The following is a 26,280-nucleotide window of genomic DNA, read 5'->3' as shown; positions in this document are numbered from 1 at the left end:
CTGTTTTTTATGTTTTCCTTGCTTCTTTCGCCTTTAGTTATTTTGCTTCAAAGTTAGCAGAATTTCTTAACTTGGTCTATTATTTGGCCATGAATTCTGATGCTAAGTTTCTCACTATTCACATTTCTGCTACTTCTCATTACGTTTATCTTTTTCATACTTCCTCTGAGCCTATATTCTGTACTCATTAGACTGTTCCTTCCATCCAACAGGTCCCGTAAATCTCTTTGAATCTTTGGCTTTCACTCGGGATAGCAGTATCACCAGCGAATCTTATCACTGATATCATTTCACCCCGAATTTTAATCACACTCTTGAACCTTTCCTTTATTTCCGTCATTCATTATTCGCAATATAGATAGAGCAATAGGAATGAAAGATTGAGCATCCGTCTTACACCATCTGTAATAAGAGCAGTTCCTTGTTGGTTTTCTAGTCTTATGACTCCAAAAAATGTTCAAATGTATGTGAAATCTTACGGGACTTAACTGCTAAGGTCATCAGTCCCTAAGCTTACACACTACTTAACCTAAATAATCCTAAGGACGAACACAGAAACCCATGCCCGAGGGAGGACTCGAACCTCCGCCGGGACCAGCCGCACAGTCCATGACTGCAGCGCCCTAGACCGCTCGGCTCATCCCGCGCGGCTCTTATGGCTCCCTCTTGGTTCTTGTACATATTGTATATCACCTGTTTTCCCATATTTTTTTCATAATTTCGAACATCTTGTACTGTTTTACATTGTCGAACGAACACTCTAGGTCGAAAAATCCTATGAGCGGTAAGGATAAGATAGCATTTTTTTTTTCCTTTTTTTGCATGAGAATTATACATTTTGGGTAGCTTCAAGGTTTCACGACTTGATAATCACTACTTATGGGAGCAGTTTTTGCTTTTTATCACAACAAACATCATTCAATGCAAAGTAATCCGTCGCTCTCATTGGAGCGTTCGTTAAAGATTATACTACAAAAGAAAGTGCTTCCCTTAGAATATCTGAAAAGTGGCACGGGTTCATTTAGTAAGCTTCAAGTCACACAAGGTGCATTGTTACTGGTGGTAGAATTTAATTGTTCCAGCGCTTGGAGAAAAGTATGTGGGAACTCGTGCGTACGGATATAACAACAGGACCAGCAGCAGAGGGAAGCTGAATGCATAACGGCCCTCAGAACGACGTACGACGAGTGCTGGTCATTGTTCCGGAACGACACAATGTGGGTAGGACCAAATTCTGATTCAGGAGCCTCGCCGAATCCGGAAGTCGACGTCCCGCCAGGACCCAGCAGGCGCCATCTGGCGGCGCGCCGAGGAAGCGGACCGAACAATCGTGCAATTTGTCCCCTCTGGTGGCGAGGTCTGCCCCTTCCCCCTCCCTCCCACCGCACCCGCCACTGCACAATGAGGCCCGCGCAGCCGACAAACACCACTCGCCCCGAGTTTAATTGATGAGTTATTAGCACCCCTCCCAGGCCGGCGAGTAATTTCTTAAATGGTGGCCCTTCGCTCCGTTAGCCGTTTTCTCCGCTTCACGCGAATCTCTGTACACTCATCATCTCACCAGTCGTCTCTCTCTCTCTCTCTCTCTCTCTCTCTCTCTTTCTGACTCTCTCTTTCTCTGTTTCTCCCCCAATCCCTTCTCTTTCCCTTTTTTACCATCAACATCGTCTAATTTTTTTTTCCTTTCTCCTCTTCCTCGTCCTTTTTTGTATTTGCCACTTTCTGGTTGGGCAGCTATATATATTTCCGCCTTTGCTTCCTCTCGCTCGTTACAACATCGTGCCGCTCTATTAATATGCTTAAGCGTCTACTGAATGGCTCCGCTCTCCACAGAGACTGCTCCTTTCGCTTCCATCTTTCAAGAGATTTTTGGCCAGTGCCGCCAAGACCGCGGGTTAAGATAAACGCTGCTCAAGTGGTTCTCTCGGTGGGAGATGGACTGGAGAATTCTTTGTGTATTACAGCCGCTGTTCGCTAATAAAAGCCGTTTCATAGTAGCTGCTGATCCGTGATCATATTAATTTTATCTCGTCGTATTTTTTTCGTCTCAGCTCTGTCATTTATTCCTTCTGAGGGACAAAAAAAAAAAAAAAAAAAAAACTTAGAAGGAAACGTCCTATTACTTGCTTGCAGAAAGGTATTGAGTTCGGTGTATAAAGACGCTTCATTAAATTTTCAGGTTCTTAGAATTAAACTCTTAATTTGTCTCTCTGGTAAATTATTTTGCTACAAAAATGTTCGAGCAGAAAAACCCAAGCGGTTCATGATGAAAATTAAAGGCACAGAAAAACGCATCAGTATGTATGGTGGGCCATACGAGATATTTCTGATGTTAACATTCTACATCTACATCTACATCTACTCCGCAAGCCAACGTAAGGTGCGTGGCGGAGGGTACACTTATCTTCGTGGCCCTTACGCGCGATGTATGTTGGCGGATGCAGAATTGTTCGTCAGTCAACTTAAAATCACAGTTCTCTAAATTTCCTCAATAGTCTTTCGTGAAAAGAACACCTCCTTCCTTCCAGGGATCCTTATTTGAGTCACCGAAGCATCTCCGTAACACTTATGTTTTGTTCCCATGAACCGGTAACAAACGTAGTAGTCCTCATCCGAACTGATTCGATGTCTTCCTTCTATCCGAAATGGCACGGATCCAAAACAGTCGAGTAGTACTCGAGAATAGGTCGCACCAGCGTTCTATATGAAGTCTCCTTTCACTTTTTTCCTAAAATTCTCCCAATAAATAGAAGTCGACCATTTGCCTTCCCCACTATAGTCTTCACACGTTTTCGTATGGTACAGCATGCAACTGCGTCCCCCGTATAGACCAGAGAAGCGGACCTATCCAGTATGTTGGAATGCAACTGTTTTATTCTATGACATACCGCCTTTAGCGATGTTTTGTTCTGACGGACGACAAATGTTGGAAACAAAGTTCCCATCTCTTCAATTCCAATATTTTAGTTATACGTTCGCCTGAAGATGTGGCTTTTAGTGACACGATATCGGTAGTGATTCAATAATAAAGGGCTAAATGCAACATAAGTGGCTTATTAATACCCCCAAGATCAATGGAAACAATGTTGTGTTCATTTTCGAGGATCATCGCTTTAATGTTTGTTAAAACCAATGCCAACAAAAACTTCAAAGGGCCTAAGCATAGCGTTATGTATTAATATTACAGAAAATATGTATATGTTGCGCAAAAGGGGTCACTTGTTTGAAACCCGGTAATTGTCCCCCGTTGCGAAGTAGAAGTTTTAAATTCAGCTCAAAGGTGCCGGAAACGTTGCTCTGTAACGCTTGAAGTGTGTGGCATCCTGCAGCGCTACCCTCTGGCTCGACATCGCTTCAAAAAGCAAGGGTTCGACACATGCAAATAAAAGGCTAGAGCTCGGAAGTTGTTGTGAGCTGCAATGTAGGTGAATTATGACACATTTGCCCCAAATTTTACTACAACTCTGACTAACGCCACTGTGGACGTGTCATATGATATTTACACACATTCTCCCCTTCGTCTGACACCTCAGCGACACCTAGAGTTCAAATCACGCGGTGGTCTTATGAGTGGCCGAGGAAAATATTTCAAAATCACCCCCCTCAGAACCGACACGAAAAGGCCTCACGAGATGTCATAAAGGGCATCAATAAAATAATCCCTTCCCTATGGGGTATGCCGACCGCTTGGCGCTACAGCACCAAAGAACTCCAGCCTTGGAGGGCAGCAGTTCATATACATACAGGTACTTTCGCTATCCTTCTGCAAAAGGGCGAGCTTCTAACCCAGAATCCGTGGCCGCCTACGGATATTCAGTGGACATAAGGGTCGCTGGCACTGCTCGCTCAGGGCCACTTAGTGCTAGCTCAGGCACTCCTATCGAGTGAGGTAAACCTTGCAGGGGCGTCGCAGCACTCCGACATTCTGATACGAGACGAATAAAATGTGTTTTATCTGCATCTACGTGATTACTCTGCTATTCACAATCAAGTGCCTGGCAGAGGGTTCAATGAACCACCTTCATGCTGTCTCTCTACCGTTCCACTCTCGAACGGCACGCAGGAAAAACGAGCACTTAAATTTTTCCGTGCGAGCCCTGAGTTTTCTTATTTTATCGTGATGATCATTTCTCCTTATGTAGGTGGGTGCCAATATAATGTTTTCGCAATCGGAGGAGAAAAATGGTGATTGAAATTTCATGAGAAGATCCCGTCTCAACGAAAAACGCCTTTGTTTTAATGATTGCCACTCCAATTCACGTATCATGTCTGTGACACTATCTCCCCTATTTCGCGATAATACAAAACGACCTGCCCTTCTTTGTACTTTTTCGATGTCATCCGTCAGTCCCACCTGATGCGGATCCCACACCGCGCAGCAGTACTCCAGAATAGGGCGGACAAGCGTAATGTAAGCAGTCTCTTTGGTAGACCTGTTGCACCTTCTAAGTGTCCTGCCAGTGAATCGCAGTCTTTGGTTTGCTCTACCCACAATATTATCTATATGATCGTTCCAATTTAGGCTATTTATAATTATTATCCCTAAGTATTTAGTTGAATTTACAGCCCTCAGATTTGTGTGACTTATCGCGTAATCGAAATTTAGCTGATTTCTTTTAGTACTCAGGTGAATAACTTCGCACTTTCCTTTATTCAAGGTCAAATGCCACTTTTCGCACTACACAGATATCTCATCTAAATCATTTTGCAAGTAGTTTTGATCATCTGATGACTTTACAAGACGGTAAATGACAGCATCGTCTGCAAACAATCTAAGACGGCTACTCAGATTGTCTCCAATGTCGTTAACATAGATCAGGAACAATAGAGGGCCTATAACACTTCCTTGGGGAACACCGGATGTTAATTCTGTTTTACTCGATGACTTTCCGTCTATTACTACGAACTGTGACCTTTCTGACAGGAAATCACGAATCCAGTCGCACAACTGAGGCGATACTCCGTAGGCACGCAGTTTGATTAGAAGACGCTTGTGAGGAACGGTGTCGAAAGCCTACCGGAAATCTAAAAATGTGGAATCAATTTGGCATCCCCTGTCGATAGCACTTATTACTCCGTGAGTATAAACAGCTAGTTGTGTTTCACAAGTACGATATTTTCTGAATCCGTGGTGACTATATGTCAATAAATCGTTTTCTCCGAGGTACGTCATAATGTACGAATACAGTATATGTTCTAAAACCCTACTGTAAATCGACGTTAGTGATATAGGCCTGTAATTCAGCGGATTACTCCTACTTCTCATTTTGGGTATTGGTGTGACTTGAGCAATTTTCCAGTCTTCAGGTACGTATCTTTCTGTGAGCGAGTGGTTGTATATAATTGCTAAATATAGAGATATTTTATCAGCATACTCTGAGAGGAACCTGACTGGTATACAGTCTGGACCGTGGCCTTGCCTTTATTAAGTGATTTAAGCTGCTTTGTTACACCGAGGATATCTACTTCTATGTTTCAAATCAAATGCAGCGGAGTTTCCTACTCCTCGTCCACAACCCGTGACTCCGCCATCTCTACATCTCAGCGGCCCCACGCACCCTGGGTCGCTACTCATGGAATCTCAGGTCACTGCCCCCAACAGCGTAATATGAGTTCTGCCCTCATCGGCTTGCATGCAAGGCGCGAAGCATGTCTGCATGACGTCGAAGCCGTACTCGACCACTGACACGGTGTAACGCCATACGCGATTCATCCTAACAAGTGACACAGTTCCATTGATCCACATTCGAATTTCGTTGATCTCGTACTCAGTATAATTGGAACTGAAAAAATGAGAAAACGTGGAGTCCGTTACTGCCGAGCTCCAAGTTCAGTAATGTGCACCGAACAGTGTGCTCCGAAAAACTTGTGCCTCCACAGACTTTATACATTATCCCTAGATCTGCCGCAGATAGCCGCCTATCCTGCTGTAATGATTGGTCAAACCGTCGACCTGAAAATTCTGTGATGAGGTTTGGCGGTCCAACAGCATGTCTTATTGTTTCACCACACTTCAGCCGCTTTCCAGAGATTTTCACACAGATGTTCCACAGATGCTCACAACAGCAACAGGCGAACAGTCGACCCGTTCGCGATTTCCGAGTTCCTCGTACTCAAGAGCCGGGCCACAGCACTCTACCCTTTGCCAAGTCAAGTATGTCAGCAGATTTCCCCATTTGCACCACCTGTCGTCCCTGCTCTGCTTGTTATATACTTTCTCTAACATGTAACGTAACAGCAGTGTCACCAGTTGGCGTTCAGTCATGCGACGAGATGTATTCGTAATATTTTAGCTCATCATTGTTCTAGTATTATCGGTATTCCAACTTTGCTTGTGTGAGAATGGTAGCAAGGCATCTTTTGTTTGCAGTGATCTTTCTGTCTTTAAACTAAAGATGATTCAGAGTGGAAACTATCTGGTACGACAGAAGTTCCAGAGAGATAGTGAAAGTGTAAAAGCAGATCCACGGTGGTTAATGCGATGAGCTTACAACATACAAGAACAAAAGCCAGATGCAATATAATGCTTTAAACAGATGGTAGTTTCTAGAAGAATGCTCAGATGATCATTTAAGGTGGGATGTTGTTGTTGCGGTCTTCAGTTCAAAGACTGGTTTGGTGCTGCTCTAATGGCTCTGAGCACTATGGGACTCAACATCTGAGGTCATCAGTCCCCTAGAACTTAGAACTACTTAAACCTAACTAAACTAAAGACGTCACCCACATCCATTCCCGGGGCAGGATTCGAACCTGCGACCGTAGCGGTCGCGCGGTTCCACACTGAATCGCCTAGAACCGCTCGGTCACACCGGCCGGCCGATGCTGCTCTCCACGGTATTCTACCCTGTGCAAGCCTCTTCATCTCCGAGTAACTACTGCGACCTATATCCTCCTGAATCTGCTTACTGTATTCACCTCTTTGCCTCCCTCTTCAGTTTTTACCCCCATGCTTCCCTCCAGCAATAAACTGGTGATACTTTGATGCCCCAGAAAATGTCCTTCCAACCGATCTCTTCTTCTCGTCAGGTTGTGCCACAAATTTCTCTTCTCCCCAATTCTGTTCAGTACCTTCTCACTTGTTACGTGATCTACCCATCTAATCTTGAGTATTCTTCCGTAGCACCACATTTTAAACGTTGTTATTCTCTTCTTTTATAAACTGTTTATTTTCCAAGTTTGATTTTTATACATGGTTACAATTCATGCAAATACTGTCAGAAAGGACTTCCCGATAATTAAATCTATATTCGATGTTAACAAATTTTTCTTTTTCAGAAATGCTTTTATTGCCAATGTCAGTCTACATTTTATATCCTCCCTACTTCGACCGTCATCAATTACTTTGCTTCGCAAATAGCAAAACTCATCTACTACTATAAGTGTCCCGTTTCCTAATCTAATTCCCTCAGCAGCACCTGATTTAATTCGACTGGATTTCATTATTCTCGTTTTGCTTTTGTTGATCTTCGTCTTATATCCTCTTTTTAAGATACTGTCCATTTCGTTCAACTGTTCTTCCAAGTCATTTGTTGGGTAAAACATATTCAATTATTCAAGGTTGAGACGAAATTTTTCATCTTAAAAATATTTGTGGTTGTAGTGATTTTTTTGTTTTACTATGACATAAAGACGAACAACTGGAGAACACGAAGGAAATTTTGTAAACAGTAGGACTCTTCGTGGACGTACGGACTGTCTCAAAATCATCTCGAAAAATGTCTACGGGTGGTAGATCACGTCATGATGAATTATTTCTGTCAGAGACAAAACGTTCGCTCACGCTTCCCGTAGAACGTAGGCGTCCTTCAGTATTCGCCTGCCCTGTTTCCACGAGATTTCACATAACTAGCAAGGTCTACTAGGTATTCCACATACTGCCCGCCCCAGTAAAATGACGGAGTGATTTTTAACAGGAAAACAATAAGAATGATAGTCTCTAAGCGGAGAAAGCTTAGCAGCGAGCTAGCATCTTCAGTTGTGCTCGGCCTACCGCCCTTCTCGCAGAGCAGATGTCTGGATGGTAGACAGCACACTTTCCAAACAAACACGGCAGTGTGCCTACGCTCTGCCGCCTTTCTAGGGCATAGCTATTCTTAAAAGAAGCCTAGCGTCGTCGAAAAGCGACGGCAAACGTTTTATCTGTAAAAAAAGTAGTGCCCCAAGACGTGACCCATCACACCTAGACGTTTGTCATGAAGACTTTGTAACACTCTGTATATAAATGTTGTAAACAACAGCACTCGCGTGTGTATGTGTGTGTGTTTCTTTTTTTTATATGACCTGAAATAGCAGAGGAATTATTACCATCAAACAGTGAAGTTCAAAGTTGTGAAGCTACAAGTAGCGTAGTTCTTTAATGCAGTTCGAGCAGAATAAAGTTCATTAATAACTAAATCTCTTTAAGTTGTTTGAAAGGAGAGGTATAAAAGACGCAAATATCCAAGAGTTTCTGTATCATTGAAAAATACATCCCTCATTCGCATTGACAATGAAATGTTTACAAATATGCGTGTATTATTTTCCATATCTTTCATGTAAAGACTATTTATGCTGCGTCTAATTCGACTCTTTGACTGTACTTCAGCGTCCAGCTTCGTGAATTCTCTACTCTGGAAGTGATTACATGAATCCAAGGATGAAAATCTAAGTTCGCCATTGAATTTACTCCCATTTAAAACACATGTACTTGCTTCCATACGCTCTCACTTCCATTCTGTATATGAGATAGATTACTTATATGACTATAAAAACTATAAAAGGATAAATAAATCTTTAGTACCGTATTATATTCTACTGCGGGGAAAGTAAGATACCGAAGCGTTTGAGACGTTGTGTTGCAGAACATTGAACAGTTAGTGGGTTCATAAGAAATGAGGAGGTTCTATGCAGAGGTTACTGCCAGGGAAAATTGGAGAGACTTTTTTAAAAATAAAATGACTTGTTGGCAGAAGAAATACATGGAAAACATTAAGCACTGACTGTAAGAAAGGACGGGATTATGAAACAAGTGTGACATACATCGGGCAGTAGATTCAGTTGTGTACAAGGACGCTGAAGAGGACAAAACTTGTCAGGGAACACAGACAATGGTATTTTTACGTAAATAATTATGGACGCTGGTTGTAATTGCTACTCCCATTTGAGTGTACAGAGTGTTACAAAAAGGTACGGCCAAACTTTCAGGAAACAATCCTCACACACAAAAAAAGAAGAGATGTTATGTGGACATGTGTCCGGAAACGCTTAATTTCCATATTAGAGCTCATTTTAGTTTCGTCAGTATGTACTGTACTTCCTCGATTCACCGCCAGTTGGCCCAATTGAAGGAAGGTAATGTTGACTTCGGTGCTTGTGTTGACATGCAACTCATTGTTCTACAGCGCATCAAGCACATCAATACGTAGCATCAACAGGTTATTGCTCATCACGAACGTGGTTTTGCAGTCAGTGCAATGTTTACAAATGCGGAGTTGGCAGATGCCCATTTGATGTCAGGATTAGCACGGGGCAATAGCCGTGGCGCGGTACGTTTGTATCGAGACAGATTTCCAGAACGAAGGTGTCCCGACAGGAAGACGTTCGAAGCAAATGATCGGCGTCGTAGGGAGCACGGAACATTCCAGCCTATGACTCACGACTGGGGAAGACCTACAACGACGAGGACACCTGCAATGGACGAGGCAATTCTTCGTGCAATTGACGATAACCCCAATGTCAGCGTCAGAGAAGTTGCTGCTGTACAAGGTAACGTTGACCACGTCACTGTATGGAGAGTGCTACGGGAGAACCAGTTTTTTCCGTGCCATGTACAGCGTGTGCAGGCACTATCAGCAGTTGATTGGCCTCCAAGGGTACACTTCTGCAAATGGTTCATCCAACAATGTGTCAATCCTCATTTCAGTGCAAATGTTCCCTTTACGGATGAGGCTTCATTCCAACGTGATCAAATTGTAAATTTTCACAATCAACATGTGTGGGCTGACGAGAATCGGCACGCAATTGTGCAATCACGTCATCAACAAAGATTTTCTGTGAACATTTGAGCAGGCATTGTTGGTGATGTCTTGATTGGGTCCCACGTTCTTCCACCTACGCTCAATGCAGCACGTTAACATGATTTCATAAGGGATAATCTACCTGTGCTGCTAGAACATGTCCCTTTACAAGTACGACACAACATGTGGTTCATGCACGATGGAGCTCCTGCACATTTCAGTCGAAGTGTTCGTACGCTTCTCAACAACAGATTCGGTGACCGATGGATTGGTAGAGGCGGACCAATTCCATGGCCTCCACGCTCTCCTGATCGCAACCCTCTTGACTTTCATTTATGGGGGCATTTGAAAGCTCTTGTCTACGCAACCCCGGTACCAAATGTAAAGACACTTCGTGCTCGTATTGTGGACGGCTGTGATACAATACGCCATTCTCCAGGGCTGCATCAGCGCATCAGGAATTCCATGCGACGGAGGGTGAATGCATGTATCCTCGCTAACGGAGGACATTTTGACCATTTCCTGTCACAAATTGTTTGAAGTCACGTTGGTACGCTCTGTTGCTGTGAGTTTCCATTCCATGATTAATGTGATTTGAAGAGAAGTAATAAAATGAGCTCTAACATGGAAAGTAAGCGTTTCCGGACACATGTCCACATAACATATTTTCTCTCTTTGTGTGTGAGGAATGTTTCCAGAAAGTTTGGCCGTACCTTTTTGTAACACCCTGTATACAGGGTGAATCAGGAGGAAAGTTATGTGTTTTGACGAGTGATAGCATTGCACTGATTCTGAACAAAAACCTTGATGTGGACGTATGCCCTATTCCCAATGGTTTCCGAGATAAATCACATTTAATGTAGATTTCCATTTATTTTCTGTAATATTCATTGTTATTGTTTACAACGTACCACATTAATATAGAGGAAATATAGAGGAAGTTGAGACGAACATTTGATACACGACGCTTGCGGTCCATCAAATCGGAAAACCACCTCAAACTGGCCTACAAAAAGCACCTAAGCTACAGCGCACGCGCGCCGCGCGAGATTTGCTTTATTCCCGCGATCACTCCGCGCAAACTGTTAGTCCTGGACAAAAAATTAATAGAACATTTCCGTAGCAAATTTAATTTAGTTTAATTATGTACTGAGGCACATTTTCGTTGGAGTGTGTGGTTTTCGAGTTATTAAATGAAAACGTACAAAAGTGATATTAAACGTAATCTACCTCGTAAGCCATTCGCAATAAGGCTTATGTCCATATGAAGTTTTCTGTTCAGAATCACTAATATTATCGCTTCTGAAAGCTTGTACCTGTCCTCCTGACTCACCTCGTATATTGTTGAAGGAGAGGAAATCATACCAGATGAAAATAAACCAGAAGAACAAAAACGAGCCCTCGAGATAAAATATAACAAAATGCTGACTTGCATTTAATAAACGTCTGCCTACCGAAGACAGAACACACCCGGGAACATAATATATACACCTGGCAGTAATCAACAGATACATGAAAACACCATAAGAACAACACATTACTGTGCCTACCACGGTGTAGGAAAAACGTTGGCAGTCAAAACAATTCCCAGTCGTTTCGGAATGCATTCATAACGTCTTGTATCGTTTTAAAGGGAATCATACATCATTACTCCTACAAAACAGTGGCAAGACCAGGTAACGATGATGTAGGTGAACAGAGATTACGTACCCTTCTGTCCAAAGTAGGTCACTAAGGCTCAAAAATATCGAAATCTAGTGACTGCATTGGTACGAGGAGATTTGACAGTTTACCCTCGTGCTCAAAAAGCGGAGACCCTGTCGTCTTGGAACACAGACCCTCCTTTGGGCAAGAAACGTGGTGCCATGAAATGGATCTGATCAACCAAAATTTTCATACAATCCTTGACAGTAATGCGACAGTGCAGAGTAACTATGAGGCCCATGGAATCACAATATGGTTGTCCAAATCATCTTTGAACCCCCGACATGTTTGGGACTCGTCTGTAAGTTATGAAACAACGACCATCTGACCAAACGGCTTTCTCCCGTTGCTCCATAGTCCAAGTTTTGTGACATTTGTTTCAATAATCGGTGCTTTTCGAATTCCAGCTCGCCCTGTAATTCCCCGCTTATGGAGCACCTTTTGTGTTGTTTTGGTGGTGACAGGGATCACGTGTACGACAGTTTTGCTGCTGCTGTCCTCTTACTTTTCGTCGCGATCCTCTACAATGACCGTCTGCCACGACCACTTAACCCATAATTTCGCCCGCGTTGTGACTTAGATTATGCGGTATAAACCATCGATACATTGTTTCTTGGAACACCGAACACTTCGGCTACCTTGGCTATGGAATCACCCACCACACGAGCACCAAAATCTTTCCCACATTCGAATACATACAGCTCCGACATTTTGCATTCTCAGTTACGTAGAACACAGTTCTGACCGCGAATGAGACTTACAAACTTATTGAGAACGCTGCACAGGTGCCATTCGCGGTCAAATACAACAGCGCAAGCAGCAGGTTTGGCTAGCATCGGCGTTTACGTTGAAGCATACAGTTCTCATGGTATTTCCATAATTTTGTCCAACCCCTGCACAATTACACTTTGAATTCATCTTTCATAGGTCGGAGGAAACGAATGTCACATCACCTCTTCTAATCTGTTGGCATGTGTAGACTTTTATTCAGACTCTTTTTGTTTATGTTGTAAGAGGCTATTGACACACATCAAAAAACTTTTTGCATCATCCCAGAACTCCTGAAGATGGACGTTGACTGTGGATATTGTATCACAGACACAGTCTCTTTGACTGTTCAGAGATGTCACTAAACCCGCCCAAAGATGTAAACAACCATGCATGAGCAGCGCCTATTAGAAGGGGGGGATCCAACAGCCGATCAGTTCCAGTCATTCCAGTTGGAAGAAGGTACGCGGCTCATGTTGTCTGTAGTTCAACCATGCCTAGACGGTCAATACCGCAGTTCGATCGCGCCCACATTGTTTCTTTGTGCCAGGAAGAGCTCTCAACAAGGGAAGTGTCAAGGCTGTTAAGAGTGAACCTAAGCGATGTGTTTGGACATGGAGGAGATACAGAGAGACAGGAACTGTCGATGACGTGCCTCGCTCAGGCCGCCCAAGGGCTATACTGCAGTGGATGACCGCTGACTGCGGATTATGGCTCGGAGGAACCCCGACAGCAATGCCACCATGTCGAATAATGATATTCGTGCAGACACAGGGCTCGTGTTACGACTCAAAGTGTGCGTAATAGGCTGCATGGGGCGCAACTTCACTCCCTAGGTACATAGTGAGGTCCATCTTTGCAGCTCGGTACAGATGGGACCAACAGCATGCCGAATGGACCGCTCAGGATTGGCGTGACATTCTCTTCACCAATGAGTGTCGCATATGCCTTCAACCAGACAATCGTCAGAGACGTCTTTGAAGGCAACCCAGTCAGGCTGAACGCCTTAGACACACTGGCCAGCGAGTGCAACAAGTTCCCTGCTGTTTTGGGGTGGAATTACGTGGGTCAGACGAACGCCGCTGGTGGACATGGAAGGCCTCATCATGGCTCTACGATCCCTGAATGTCATCCTCCGATCGACAGTGCAACCATATCGGCAGCATATAGGCGAGGCATTCGTCTTTATGGACGACAATTCACGTCCCAATGGTGCACATCTTGTGAATGCCTTCCTTCAGGATAACGACATCTTTCGACTAGAGTGGTCAACATGTTCTCCAGATATGAGCCCTATCGAACACACCTGGGATATATTGAAAAGGGCTGTTTATGGACGACGTGACCCACCAACCACTCTGGGGGATCTACGCCGAATCGCCGTTGAGGAGTGGGAGAATCTGGAACAACAGTGCCTTGCGGATAGTATGCCATGTGAATACAGGCATGCATCAGTGCAAGAGGACGTGCTACTGGATATTAGTGGTAGCGGTGTGTACAGTAATCTGGGCCACGACCTCTGAAGGTCTTGGTGTATGGTGGTACAACATGCAGTGTGTGGTTTTCATGAGCAATAAAAAGGTCTGAAATGGTTTATGTTGATCTCTATTCCAATTTTCTGTACAGGTTCCGAAACACTCGGAACCGAGGTGATGCAAAACTTTTTCTGATGTGTGCAATAGTGGTGTAAATGTGCTGTCTACGAGTACGTACAACATAAACTGAGTAACAGGCCTGAGTGAGTCAGCGCCAGAAGCGCTGTACTTACGTTCTTATTGTGTCGCTTGATCTGGCGGCTACCCTTCCACCAGGTTATGATGGCCTCAGGTCGCGACCCTGAAGACTTGCATTCGACCTCGTACCTACGGTCTGCAGACACAGCTTTCTCCCTCGTCAGTATGTTCACCGAAACTGGCTTAACTGAAACAGACAATGAAAAGATTCCTATGTTAGCATGGTACACACATGAACTATGAGTACACGCTTAGAATGAATTTCTGGAATAACGCCAGACGGAAGTTGCGAGACACTTGGCTCTATTGGTAAGTATCCTTTGGTACACCAAGCAACTTTTTATGGTCTTCTAATTTGCTATACTATTTTGAATGCCGTCTTCCGTTAATATCTGGGGTGACAAAAGGGAGACGATTTTAATGAGCGTCTGAACAGTTGACCTAAAAAGAAAATGTTAAAGATAGGGGTGCAATGTAATGCAGTGACTGATTGTCATACTTTTGATTGAGAGTGATATTCCGGATACTGATTACCGTTAATCTTTGAAAATTCAGTTCACTTGCAGGGCTGTTTAGTCAAAAATAAGCTTATACTTTTTTTCTATTTTAGCTGGTATGCCATTCTTCTTGTAAAATGTTATTATAAGTTGTACCGCGAAAAATGTGTCTCTTGGTCGATAACAATAATTTCATACTTTCAAAAATAAAATTGTTAATGGTGAGGACTCTTCGCAAGTAGCGTACTTTTGCTTTTTCCGAAGGTTTTTTATTTTCTTGTAGCACATTATTTGAGATTCAGGTCGTTTTTATTTACTATTTACTTCGAAACTCTGAAGTACGGGGAAATAAAGACAAATAATAAATTCTATGACGCCGGAAAGAAATAGAATAGTGCATTCGCCAGCAATATGATACAAGGATTGTATTAATTCATATTATATTTCTGTAAATGTAACGTCAAGCAGTAATGAAGCACGGAAACCGAAAGATCACTTGTAAAGTCGATAGAGACGCGTCTACGCCGTAAACGAACTGATTACTGACCAATGAGTGAGAAAAGGGGATTGTACGAAATCTACTGAATTGTTTCACGAAAATCCAAAAAATGTGGAAGAACCTATCTCAAATAATGAGAAATTCATCTTCCCCCTAAGGCTTAAAGCTTTGAAGGCTGCTATTGGACAAATATAAGTACAGTATATTTGAAAAAGAAAACGAATTTCTTGTAATAAGTAACCAATGTACCTGAAACATATTGTTTGTAATATTGTTTCGGTATCATTTTTTGCGACATAACACTTTAATACTTTTAGAAAGTGACAGAATCTAGTTTTACCGTAACTATTCAATCATTACGTTCTTCAGCTTCCAAACGCAGAAGGACCAGTCCTGTCACTAAGAATGCACTGAGATTTAGTAAGTACATGAATTGTGGTGGGCAAATGTAATTACTGTAACAAAAGAGAGAACGCTTCATCTCCTTCCAGATTCTAATTAGTTAGTTTGCCAATGGCTGGTTTTTTTTTTTTTTTTTTTTTTAGCTTATCACGCTCTACAGAGGACGATAAAGCATGTGAAAGAACCACAGAGAATTTTTTTGAGTTCGTCAGCCACCACTGACATAGTCAGTCTTGTGTTTACATGGAATTAAATACTTTTTCTGCTCACGAATTTCTTTCATGGCTCAAGAGAACTGATTCAACTTCGATTCAATAACAAGGAAACTTTGTCTTTGAATGGAGAAGAATTATAAGGAGTCCTTCTACCGTTATTAATACCTCGCCTTCAGCTCCCGGCTACGTCCTTTCTCGCTCAGGGCCAGATATTCTTTTCCCTTCTTTTAAATCCAGATACGAGGCGGCATGCTGCTGCTGCTTTAATCAATAGCTGAGAAAAATCTCTTTTGTCTTAAGATTCGGCGCACGTATGTTTCCAAAACACGAAAGACAATATTTCCTTTTCTATTAGACCGTCTGCATTTTATTAACTGTTATCAAATATGGTATAAGAATGTTCTCATTGCGAAAGCAACCTTACACAGATCTTGATGTGCCTTTATCCATGTAGTCACTCCTGGTTGTTAGATGTGTTTAAATGGTTAATCATCTGCTGTTCAGATTACTTATTTTTGTTTTTGTTTCTCATAAGACGACAATATTTTATTTAAAACTTCTGATTAATAAACTCCTAAGTACTGCTAGTTTTGAACAATAAATTAATTGATACGTATAGAGAAGTGTGTAAAATAACTAATGCTGAGGACTATAATAGGAGCGCTCATTTTAAATGTGCTGCGTGTCAGAAGGGTGACGGTAGTCCAGCGCAAGGACAGAGCATAAGCACGGCTCCTGACGTGAGATACAATCAATATGTGGTGAACTTACCTGCCACCGAGATAAGACACATACGTAAGCACGCACGGCAAGAAAGGGATGTCATGTAGAGAATGCTCACAGGAAAACAACATCCTGTGTAAAAATCTTGAAAATATACATTTGAATGCTTGAAGTATACTTGTCTATACAATAACCTGTAAATAGTATGCTTTAGTACACTAAATACGCCTATGGTAAGCTAACATACACCCACAAGCGACAAACGTCAGCAAACCGCAGCATGTAAGCAACGTTGACAGGATATGCCAGCTGCTAGTAAGGCCGACCGACAGGCTACAACAGGGAGACCGACAAGCTCACACACTGATGCACAAACAAATCGCCAACATTACCCTACACTGTGTGTCTGATAAATGACCTGTCGGACACAAAACGATGATGAACCTAACTGTTCTTACAGGTATGCTGACGCTGACAGAGAAATCAACACCGGCACCCAGCGGCAGCCGCTGAGTAACAGCACCACAACGTCTAATGTATCAACCTCCATATACCCACTACTAATGAAGCCTACCGTTGCATGACCTGTCTCAGGCAGCAAGAAAACCGCTACTGCTCTTACAACCCGACTCAACCATCGCAGCGGTTTTAATGCCTTGGCTGTCACCTTGGCACTTTTCCCCCTCTGCCCTTCCTACCACTACCGTTTGTTCGACTTTCGCCCAACTTATCTCTAGATGAGCGCGTATTAATGGTTACTCTTAACCAGACGTACGCAAACATCGCAGTACCCACATCCTGCGAGACCTTGCAGAGATGGCAGTAGACCTTTTGTGTTGGCCATCATGCCGGTGTGTGCATGGAGGGGCTCCACCTCTACACTAAACGGTTTTAATATCGTAAGCAACAAACAATTTTACAACTAGACAAATTAAGGCAGAAAACGCAGTTCGCCTCAGAAGCACGTATTTTGAAATCAGCACAGTGTAGATACATTCATTACGTTAACAGGTGAAAGTTAATAGAAATTCGCGCATCAAGAAAAAGAGCCATGCGCTAAACATACAACTTCCACCATCTTACGATAGATCTCATCGAGAAGCCGATAAAATTTCGGTCCACGATGAGGCCGAAGGCTTCTATTCAGTCACTCGCTGGGGCTAATCTGGTGCGACAACATAAGTCAGCAAAAGAGAGTTGTAAATTTCGCGTTTAATAATCGTTCTCAGAGGAGGATCGTACAGACATACCATCGCGTGACCGTCGCACAGATGGTGATGGGCATGCCTGGCGTTGAGAAGCAGCTGAGAGAGTTGGCAACAAATAAGTCACCAGGTCCGGATGTAAGCCCAGTTCGGGTTTACAAAGAGTGCACTATGGCAATGGCTCCTTTTTCGTGAACCTCTGCCCCGGCGCAAGGCCTCAAGCGCAAGTGACCCCTGTGTATAGGAAGAGGCAAATGTATGGACCCACATAATAAGAAGTCGCTGTTCTTAACATCGATTTGCTGCAGAAATCTTGAGCATGCTCTAAATTCCAATATATTAAGTTTCCTTTGGATAGAAAAGCTTCTGTTCATAAATCAGCTCGGATTTACAAGGAATCGCTCGTGGGAAACTCGGCTTGCGTTTTCCGCACATCTGGATGAAATGCATCAGGCAGATTCCATATTCCTAAATTTCCGGAAAGCGTTTGACAGGCCAGCTTCAGACTGTTGGCGAAGGTCCGAGAACAGATATGTGAGCGGCTCGAAGACTTCTTAAGTAACAAAACCCACACGTTGTCTTTGACGGAGAGTGTTCATCGGAGACAAGGGTACCGTCAAGAGTGCTCCACAAAAGTTTTAAGGAAACACTCTTGTACTCTATATACATAAACAATCTGACGTACTGAGTGAGCATCAGTGTGTGAATATTTGCTGATGACTCTGTAGCGTAAGAGAGAGTGTCGTAATCGAGTAACTGTAGGAGGACACAAAATCACTTGGACAGAAATTTTATCACGTGTGATGAATGTTGGCTTGCTCTAATTGTGGAAAAATTTGCAGATGTCTAGGAGAAATAATCTTATAACGTTCCAATACAGGATTAGAGGTGTGCTCCTTGACGGAGTCACATCGGTTGAATACCTAGGCGTAAAGTTGCACAGCGATATGAAACGGGACGAGCATGTAATCGCGGCAGAAAAGATGGCGAATAATCGACTTCGGTTTATTGGGATAATTATAGCAATGTGAGCTAATCTATGAAAGTGAACGCGCATAGTCCACTAGTGCGACATATTTTTAAGCACTGCTCGAGTATTCGGGATCCCCGCCAGATCGGATAAAAGGAAGACTTCGAAGCAAGTCAGAGGCGCGCTTCCATATTTGTTACCGGTAGTTCCCAGCATCATTAATTACTGAAACGCTCTGTGATCTCAAACGGGAATCCTTAGGAGTAAAACAAGGTTCTGTTGAAGAAAATGCCAAGAACAGGCATTTGCTGCTGACTGCAAAAAAGTTTGCACTGGCGCCAAAGTACATTTCACGAAAGGACCGCAAGGACAAGATAGGATAACTTATGTCCCGTACTGAGGCACATAGACAATTGTTTTCCCGTAGCTCTATTACCGAGTGGAACAAGAAAGAGAGTGGTTAGTAGTGATACAAGATACAGTGCGTCACGCACCATGTGGAATCTTGTAGACTATGTATAAACATAGGTCTTAGCGATTTTATAGTCCTTTTGTTTTTTGTTGTTTTACAGTTCTTGATAGTAAATCCAAATTCATTGAAATCAGATATTAATAAAGGATTATCCCAATGAGTATATTCCATGGTCAGAGGGCACTGGGTGTAAGGTCGTCTATAGATGATTCGGAATAACTGGTCTCTTTTATTGTAAGTGATAAACATGCTGTATGAGCCCACTTTACCTAACCGTTTCGAAAGCATTCCAGTGGTAATGCCTGTTCTCACAAGACATTCGCGAAGGATAGCGAACAGGATCATTCACTTTCATAGCGTGTATGGAATTTACAAAGTGGTTCCTTTAAAAAATAAAAATAAAAAAAGAAGCTCCCGTGAACATACGAACATTTGGGCTGCATTTACTGGAAACACTCTTCAAGATCTGTAATTGAAACAGCTACCATCACTACCTCCCCCCCCCCCCCCCCCCCCCATGAACCATGGACCTTGCCGTTGGTGGGGAGGGGAGGCTTGCGTGCCTCAGCGATACAGATAGTCGTACCGTAGGTACAACCACAACGGAGGGGTATCTGTTGAGAGGCCAGACAAACGTGTGGTTCCTGAAGAGGGGCAGCAGCCTTTTCAGTAGTTGCAAGGGCAACAGTCTGGATGATTGACTGATCTGGCTTAGTAACAATAACCAAAACGGCCTCGCTGTGCTGGTACTGCGAACGGCTGAAAGCAAGGGGAAACTACGGCCGTAATTTTTCCCGAGAGCATGCAGCTTTACTGTATGATTATATGATGATAGCGTCCTCTTGGGTAAAATATTCCGGAGGTAAAATAGTCCCCCATTCGGATCTCCGGGCGGGGACTACTCAAGAGGACGTTGTTATCAGGAGAAAGAAAACTGGCGTTCTACGGATCGGAGCGTGGAATGTCAGATCCCTTAATCGGGCAGGTAGGTTAGAAAATTTAAAAATGGAAATGGATACGTTAAAGTTAGAGACAGTGGGAATTAGTGAAGTTCGGTGGCAGGAGGAACAAGACTTCTGGTCAGGTGACTACAGGGTTATAAACACAAAGTCAAATAGGGGTAATGCAGGAGTAGGTTTAATAATGAATAGGAAAATAGGAATTCGGGTAAGCTACTACAAACAGCATAGTGAACGCATTATTGTGGCCAAGATAGATACGAAGCCCACACCTACTACAGTAGTACAAGTTTATATGCCAACTAGCTCTGCAGATGACGAAGAAATTGAAGAAACGTTTGATGAAATAAAAGAAATTATTCAAATAGTGAAGGGAGACGAATATATTATAGTCATGGGTGACTGGAATTCGAGTGTAGGAAAAGGGAGGGAAGGAAACGTAGTAGGTGAATATGGATTGGGGCTAAGAAATGAAAGAGGAAGCCGCCTGGTAGAATTTTGCACAGAGCACAACTTAATCATATCTAACACGTGGTTTAAGAATCATGATAGAAGGTTGTGTACATGGAAGAACCCTGGAGATACTAAAAGGTATCAGATAGATTATATAATGGTAAGACAGAGATTTAGGAACCAGGTTTTAAATTGTAAGACATTTCCAGGGGCCGATGTGGACTCTGACCACAATCTATTGGTTATGAACTGTAGATTAAAACTGAAGAAACTGCAAAAAGGTGGGCATTTAAGGAGATGGGACCTGGATAAATTGAAAGAACCAGAGGTTGTACAGAGTTTCACGGAGAACATAATGGAACAATTGACAGGAATGGGGGAAAGCAATACAGTAGAAGAAGAATGGGTAGCTTTGAGGGATGAAGTATTGAAGGCAGCAGAGGACCAAGTAGGTTAAAAGACGAGGGCTAGTAGAAATCCTTGGGTAACAGAAGAAATATTGAATTTAATTGATGAAAGGAGAAAATATAAAAATGCAGTAAATGAAGCAGGCAAAAAGGAATACAAACGTCTCAAAAATGAGATCGACAGGAAGTGCAAAATGGCTAAGCAGGGATGGCTAGAGGACAAATGTAAGGATGTAGAGGCTTATCTCGCTAGGGGTAAGATACTGCCTACAGGAAAATTAAAGAGACCTTTGGAGATAAGAGAACCACTTGTATGAACATCAAGAGCTCAGATGGAAACCCAGTTCTAAGCAAAGAAGGGAAAGCAGAAAGGTGGAAGGAGTATATAGAGGGTCTATACAAGGGCGATGTACTTTAGGACAATATTATGGAAATGGAAGAGGATGTAGGTGAAGATGAAATGGGAGATACGATACTGCGTGAAGAGTTTGACAGAGCACTGAAAGACCTGAGTCGAAACAAGGCCCCCGGGGTAGACAACATTCCATTGGAACTACTGACGGCCTTGGAAGAGCCAGTCCTGACCAAACTCTACCATCTGGTGAGCAAGATGTATGAAACAGGCGAAATACCCTCAGACTTCAAGAAGAATATAATAATTCCAATCCCAAAGAAAGCAGGTGTTGACAGATGTGAAAATTACCGAACAATCAGTTTAATAAGCCACAGCTGCAAAATACTAACACGAGTTATTTACAGACAAATGGAAAAACTAGTAGAAGCCGACCTCGGGGAAGATCAGTTTGGATTCCGTAGAAATACTGGAACACGTGAGGCAATACTGACCTTTCGACTTATCTTAGAAGAAAGATTAAGGAAAGGCAAACCTACGTTTCTAGCATTTGTAGACTTAGAGAAAGCTTTTGACAATGTTGAGTGGAATACTCTCTTTCAAATTCTAAAGGTGGCAGGGGTAAAATACAGGGAGCGAAAGGCTATTTACAATTTGTACAGAAACCAGATGACAGTTATAAGAGTCGAGGGACATGAAAGGGAAGCAGTGGTTGGGAAGGGAGTGAGTCAGGGTTGTAGCCTCTCCCCGATGTTATTCAATCTGTATATTGAGCAAGCAGTAAAGGTAACAAAAGAAAAATTCGGAGTCGGTATTAAAATCCATGGGGAAGAAATAAAAACTTTGAGGTTCACCGATGACATTGTAATTCTGTCAGAGACAGCAAAGCACTTGGAAGAGCATCTGAACGGAATGGATGGTGTCTTGAAGGGAGGATATAAGATGAACATCAACAAAAGCAAAACGAGGATAATGGAATGTAGTCGAATTAAGTCGGGTGATGTTCAGGGTACTAGATTAGGAAATGAGACACTTAAAGTAGTAAAGGAGATTTGCTATTTGGGGAGCAAAATAACTGATGATGGTCGAAGTAGAGACGATATAAAATGTAAACTGGCAATGGCAAGGACAGCGTTTCTGAAGAAGAGAAATTTGTTAACATCGAATATAGATTTAAGTGTCATTTCTGAAAGCATTTGTATGGAGTATAGCCATGTATGGAAGTGAAACATGGACAGTAAATAGTTTGGACAAGAAGAGAATAGAAGCTTTCGAAATGTGGTGCTACAGAAGAATGCTGAAGATTATATGGGTAGATCACATAACTAATGAGGAAGTATTGAATAGGATTGGGGAGAAGAGAAGTTTGTGGCACAACTTGACCAGAAGAAGGGATCGGTTGGTAGGACGTGTTCTGAGGCATCAAGGGATCACCAATTTAGTATTGGAGGGCAGCGTGGAGGGTAAAAATCGTAGGGGGAGACCAAGAGATGAATACACTAGCAGATTCAGAAGGATGTAGGTTGCAGTAGGTACTGGGAGATGAAGAAGCTTACACAGGATAGAGTAACACGGAGAGCTGCATCGGGCCAGTCTCGGGACTGAAGACCACAACAACAACCATCACTACCATCAGTTGCCTGCCGGTGTGGCCGAGCGGTTCTAGGCGCTTCAGTCTGGAACCGCGCGACCGCTACGGTCGCAGGTTCGAATCCTGCCTCGGCCATGGATGTATGTGATATCCTTCTCCCATAGTGCTCAGAGCCATTTTTGATCTACCATCAGTTCTTGTATACTTCACTTATGGAGGCGCTGAACAGAATATATTTTTCTGTGAACAGAAACATCCGTTTCGTTTAATGAGATTCAGAATAGACTACTACTTTTTTTTAAAGAGGAAGACACCATTTAACACATGCAATGGGGGTGAGACCGGTGTCTGAACCAATGCGACAACTCGCTTCTTGGTGGAGACTGGTGTGCAGATGACATCTCCTCAGAATTATGGAGCAGTAACACCATACGATGAGAAAGGAAACCGGTCGATCAGTAAATAGTTAATACCGATGCTAGTAACTCATTAACAGTTTGAACTTGATAGTATCAAGTGTTTTCTTTGTTAATATCAAATTGGTCTTATATTTACGAACGAACAGAAAGAAAACTTAATATTTCAGAAAATCTTATATCTGCTTCGTTAACAATACTTCTTGCGGAACGTTAGAAATTAATAATATGCCTATGAGAAGAAAGCTACAGCCTTGGCATAATATCAATAAAAACAAATTTTTACGCAACCATGTTAAAATAAAAACGTAAATTTAAAATTTATTCTTTGTAAAATGTAAGTAGTACAACTCTACATTGAATCAAAAAGTAAGTTGTAATAATATAGTCCTATTTAAACGTGATTATCTGGCGTGTAAAACTGCCTTACTTTCGTTTCATCAAAAAGTCATTTGAGTCAGGTATGGCTGTATCAATATATTTCAACCATGTATTTTTCAAACGTATCTCTCTCTCTCATCGTCGCCTATCCCTCAATGTCCCCACTCTCTCTCCCTCTCCCTCTCTCTCTCCCTCTCTCTCTCTCTCTCTCTTGTTGTAACGCCACAATGTTTTGTAACGCACACACAGATTGTTAGGAAGGGGCGAAAGCGTCTTCGAAACAAAAATATTCTGGTCTATAATTAGTAACTGGCCAACGGCCTTGACGCAGTGGTAATATCGGTTCCCGTCAGATCACCAAAGTTAAGCGCTGTCGGGCTGGGCTAGCGCTTGCATGGGTGACCATCCGGTCTGTCTAGCGCTGTTGGCAAGGGGGGGTACACGCAGCCCTTGTGAGGCAAACTGAGGAGCTACTTGATTGAGAAGTAGCGGCTCCGGTCTCGTAAACTGACATACGGTCGGGAGAGCGGTGTGCTGACCACATTCTCTTCATATCCGTATCCAGTGACGCCTCTAGGCTGAGGATGACACGGCCGCCGGTCAGTACTCTTGGGCCTTCCTGAATGAGTTTAGTTTTTAGTTTTATAAATAGTAATTTGGCATATTTGGCATTATGCTCCTGTAACTTTACTCCACAAGTCACGATGTGTGGGGTAGTGTGACTAATGCGTGCGCTGGATACAACACTAGGAAAGTAAGGAGAAATACAGTTCTAAATGGTGATGAGATTAATGCAAGCATTGAATACAACACTAGAAAAAAAATGAGAAATACATTTCAAAATGTAGAACAGAAGAGAGAAGCGTATAATTGAATGATTAATATGGGCTCTGATTTCCTTTGAAAGCCCTCCCTAGAATACAGAATAACGTTTAGCCTGAGAGCTGTAGGATAAACAAAATGTGAAACACTATCCACTGTTCAACTCATCTTCCAAGTATTTTGCCGTATGTGAGAGAAATACTATGTCACTACGTCATCGGCAAACCTGAAAGCTTTAATTTCTTCTCCTTGAACTTTTCTTCTTCTTCTTCTTCTTCTTCTTCTTCTTCTTCTTCCATTTCAAGGAGCGGCTGTTGACCCGTTCCGAAACCAAAGGAATTTAACAAAAGTGTTATCTCCAACTCTTCATTGGTCTTCCTATAACCCGTCTCACAATTTGGTTGAAGTGTAATCCTTGCCATGGCATGCGTTCAGGTGGCCACGTTTTGATGTCATCCAGTGTCTTACTGTTTAACCAAGAACTGACCTCAAAAACCTCATCTCAGCTGCTTCAGTTCTTTGTTCTTCTCTTTCTCTTAGCTCTCTTCGCTCATAGTTATACCCAGATTCCTCATTGTACAACCATTTATAGCTTTATATTTCTTAATATATTGAACCACATCTGCATTAGTTTTCTTTATTGATTTCTGTCCCGGGATATCTAAAGAAATGTATCTGTTCCGTATCTTATTGTTTACCTCTGTTTCTGCTCTTCTTACGTGTTTCCCTTCCATTGCCTTTATTTGCAGGTATAGCCATTCGAAGAATTTGTAAAACTATGTTCAGCTAAAACTACAGTGTACATCTATATTTGTTGAATTCCGTTAAATAACTGTATGATAACACAATAATAAATATAAATCAGGAGTTACTGAATGTAAACCAAGGACTGAAACAAGGGTGTGGTATCTCACCTACCGTTTATCATACATATTGCGAGGGGTCCAAAAAATGTGATCAGCGAACTTGTTTAACGATTTTGAAAGAAGTATACTGTTGCACACTTGTATGTGGCACCAGAATAATATAAGAATATTAATACATTAAAATGAAACTAGTATACTATAAACGATGAATGTCTCTGCTAGGCTCGATAATGCGGATCGCTGACTGTGCGCGACCGCAGAGCAAAGATACTGTACTGCTAGTGTTGGAGTAAGACAACGCTTTGCGCACAGTAGTAGGTGGCTCTCTGTGAGGGAAAGACGATGGAGTAGGCAGTTTCTGTGGTGTGCTGTGTGAGGCCACCAAGAGTTAGATTAATTTAGGTAAGTCAATATTGTTGAACATGAGAGCAGAAGTCTCCAGGCAAATAAGGTAAAAATATTAAAAAAATATGATTTCTGTTTTTGCGAGCGCGTATTGTAGATGAGTTGGCTGATAATTTATAATTCTTGAACAACCCCAGAATTTACGTAAAATGTTTTGAGAAAAAGACTAGTTAAATATTTCATTCCTGTAGTGCTTTTAAGATCTGTTAACAGAGCTATATGTAATTTTATGGTTTGCATTTATGTTCGATTAATGAAGTTAGATAATACTTTCTGACTAAATCCCATTGTTTGTGAATCAATTGTGAGGAATGTAACTTCAATTGACAGATGTTTTTGGAAAACCAAAATTAAATTGCAATCTAATTTTGCTAAAAGAAAAACTGAGTGTTAATATTCACCTTAATCAGTACCGCATCCCAGCCCAGGTCATAAATTTTTCAAA

At 42.3% G+C, this 26,280-nt stretch overlaps 1 protein-coding gene across 1 annotated transcript in view; it reads right to left on the bottom strand.

Moving 5' to 3' along the window:
• The window catches only part of LOC126480897 (neural cell adhesion molecule 2), a 586,813-nt gene that overhangs the window by 265,999 nt on the left and 294,534 nt on the right, over positions 1 to 26,280 (bottom strand). Inside the window, exon 5 of the mRNA XM_050104295.1 lies at positions 14,236 to 14,387. Within this exon, the coding sequence (XP_049960252.1) occupies positions 14,236 to 14,387 (152 nt within the window). The remainder of the gene's footprint in view (positions 1 to 14,235; positions 14,388 to 26,280) is intronic.

The sequence above is a fragment of the Schistocerca serialis genome, chromosome 5 (assembly GCF_023864345.2).
Source record: "Schistocerca serialis cubense isolate TAMUIC-IGC-003099 chromosome 5, iqSchSeri2.2, whole genome shotgun sequence".
Lineage (NCBI taxonomy): Eukaryota > Metazoa > Arthropoda > Insecta > Orthoptera > Acrididae > Schistocerca > Schistocerca serialis.
This window is presented reverse-complemented; position numbering and strand designations above follow the sequence as displayed.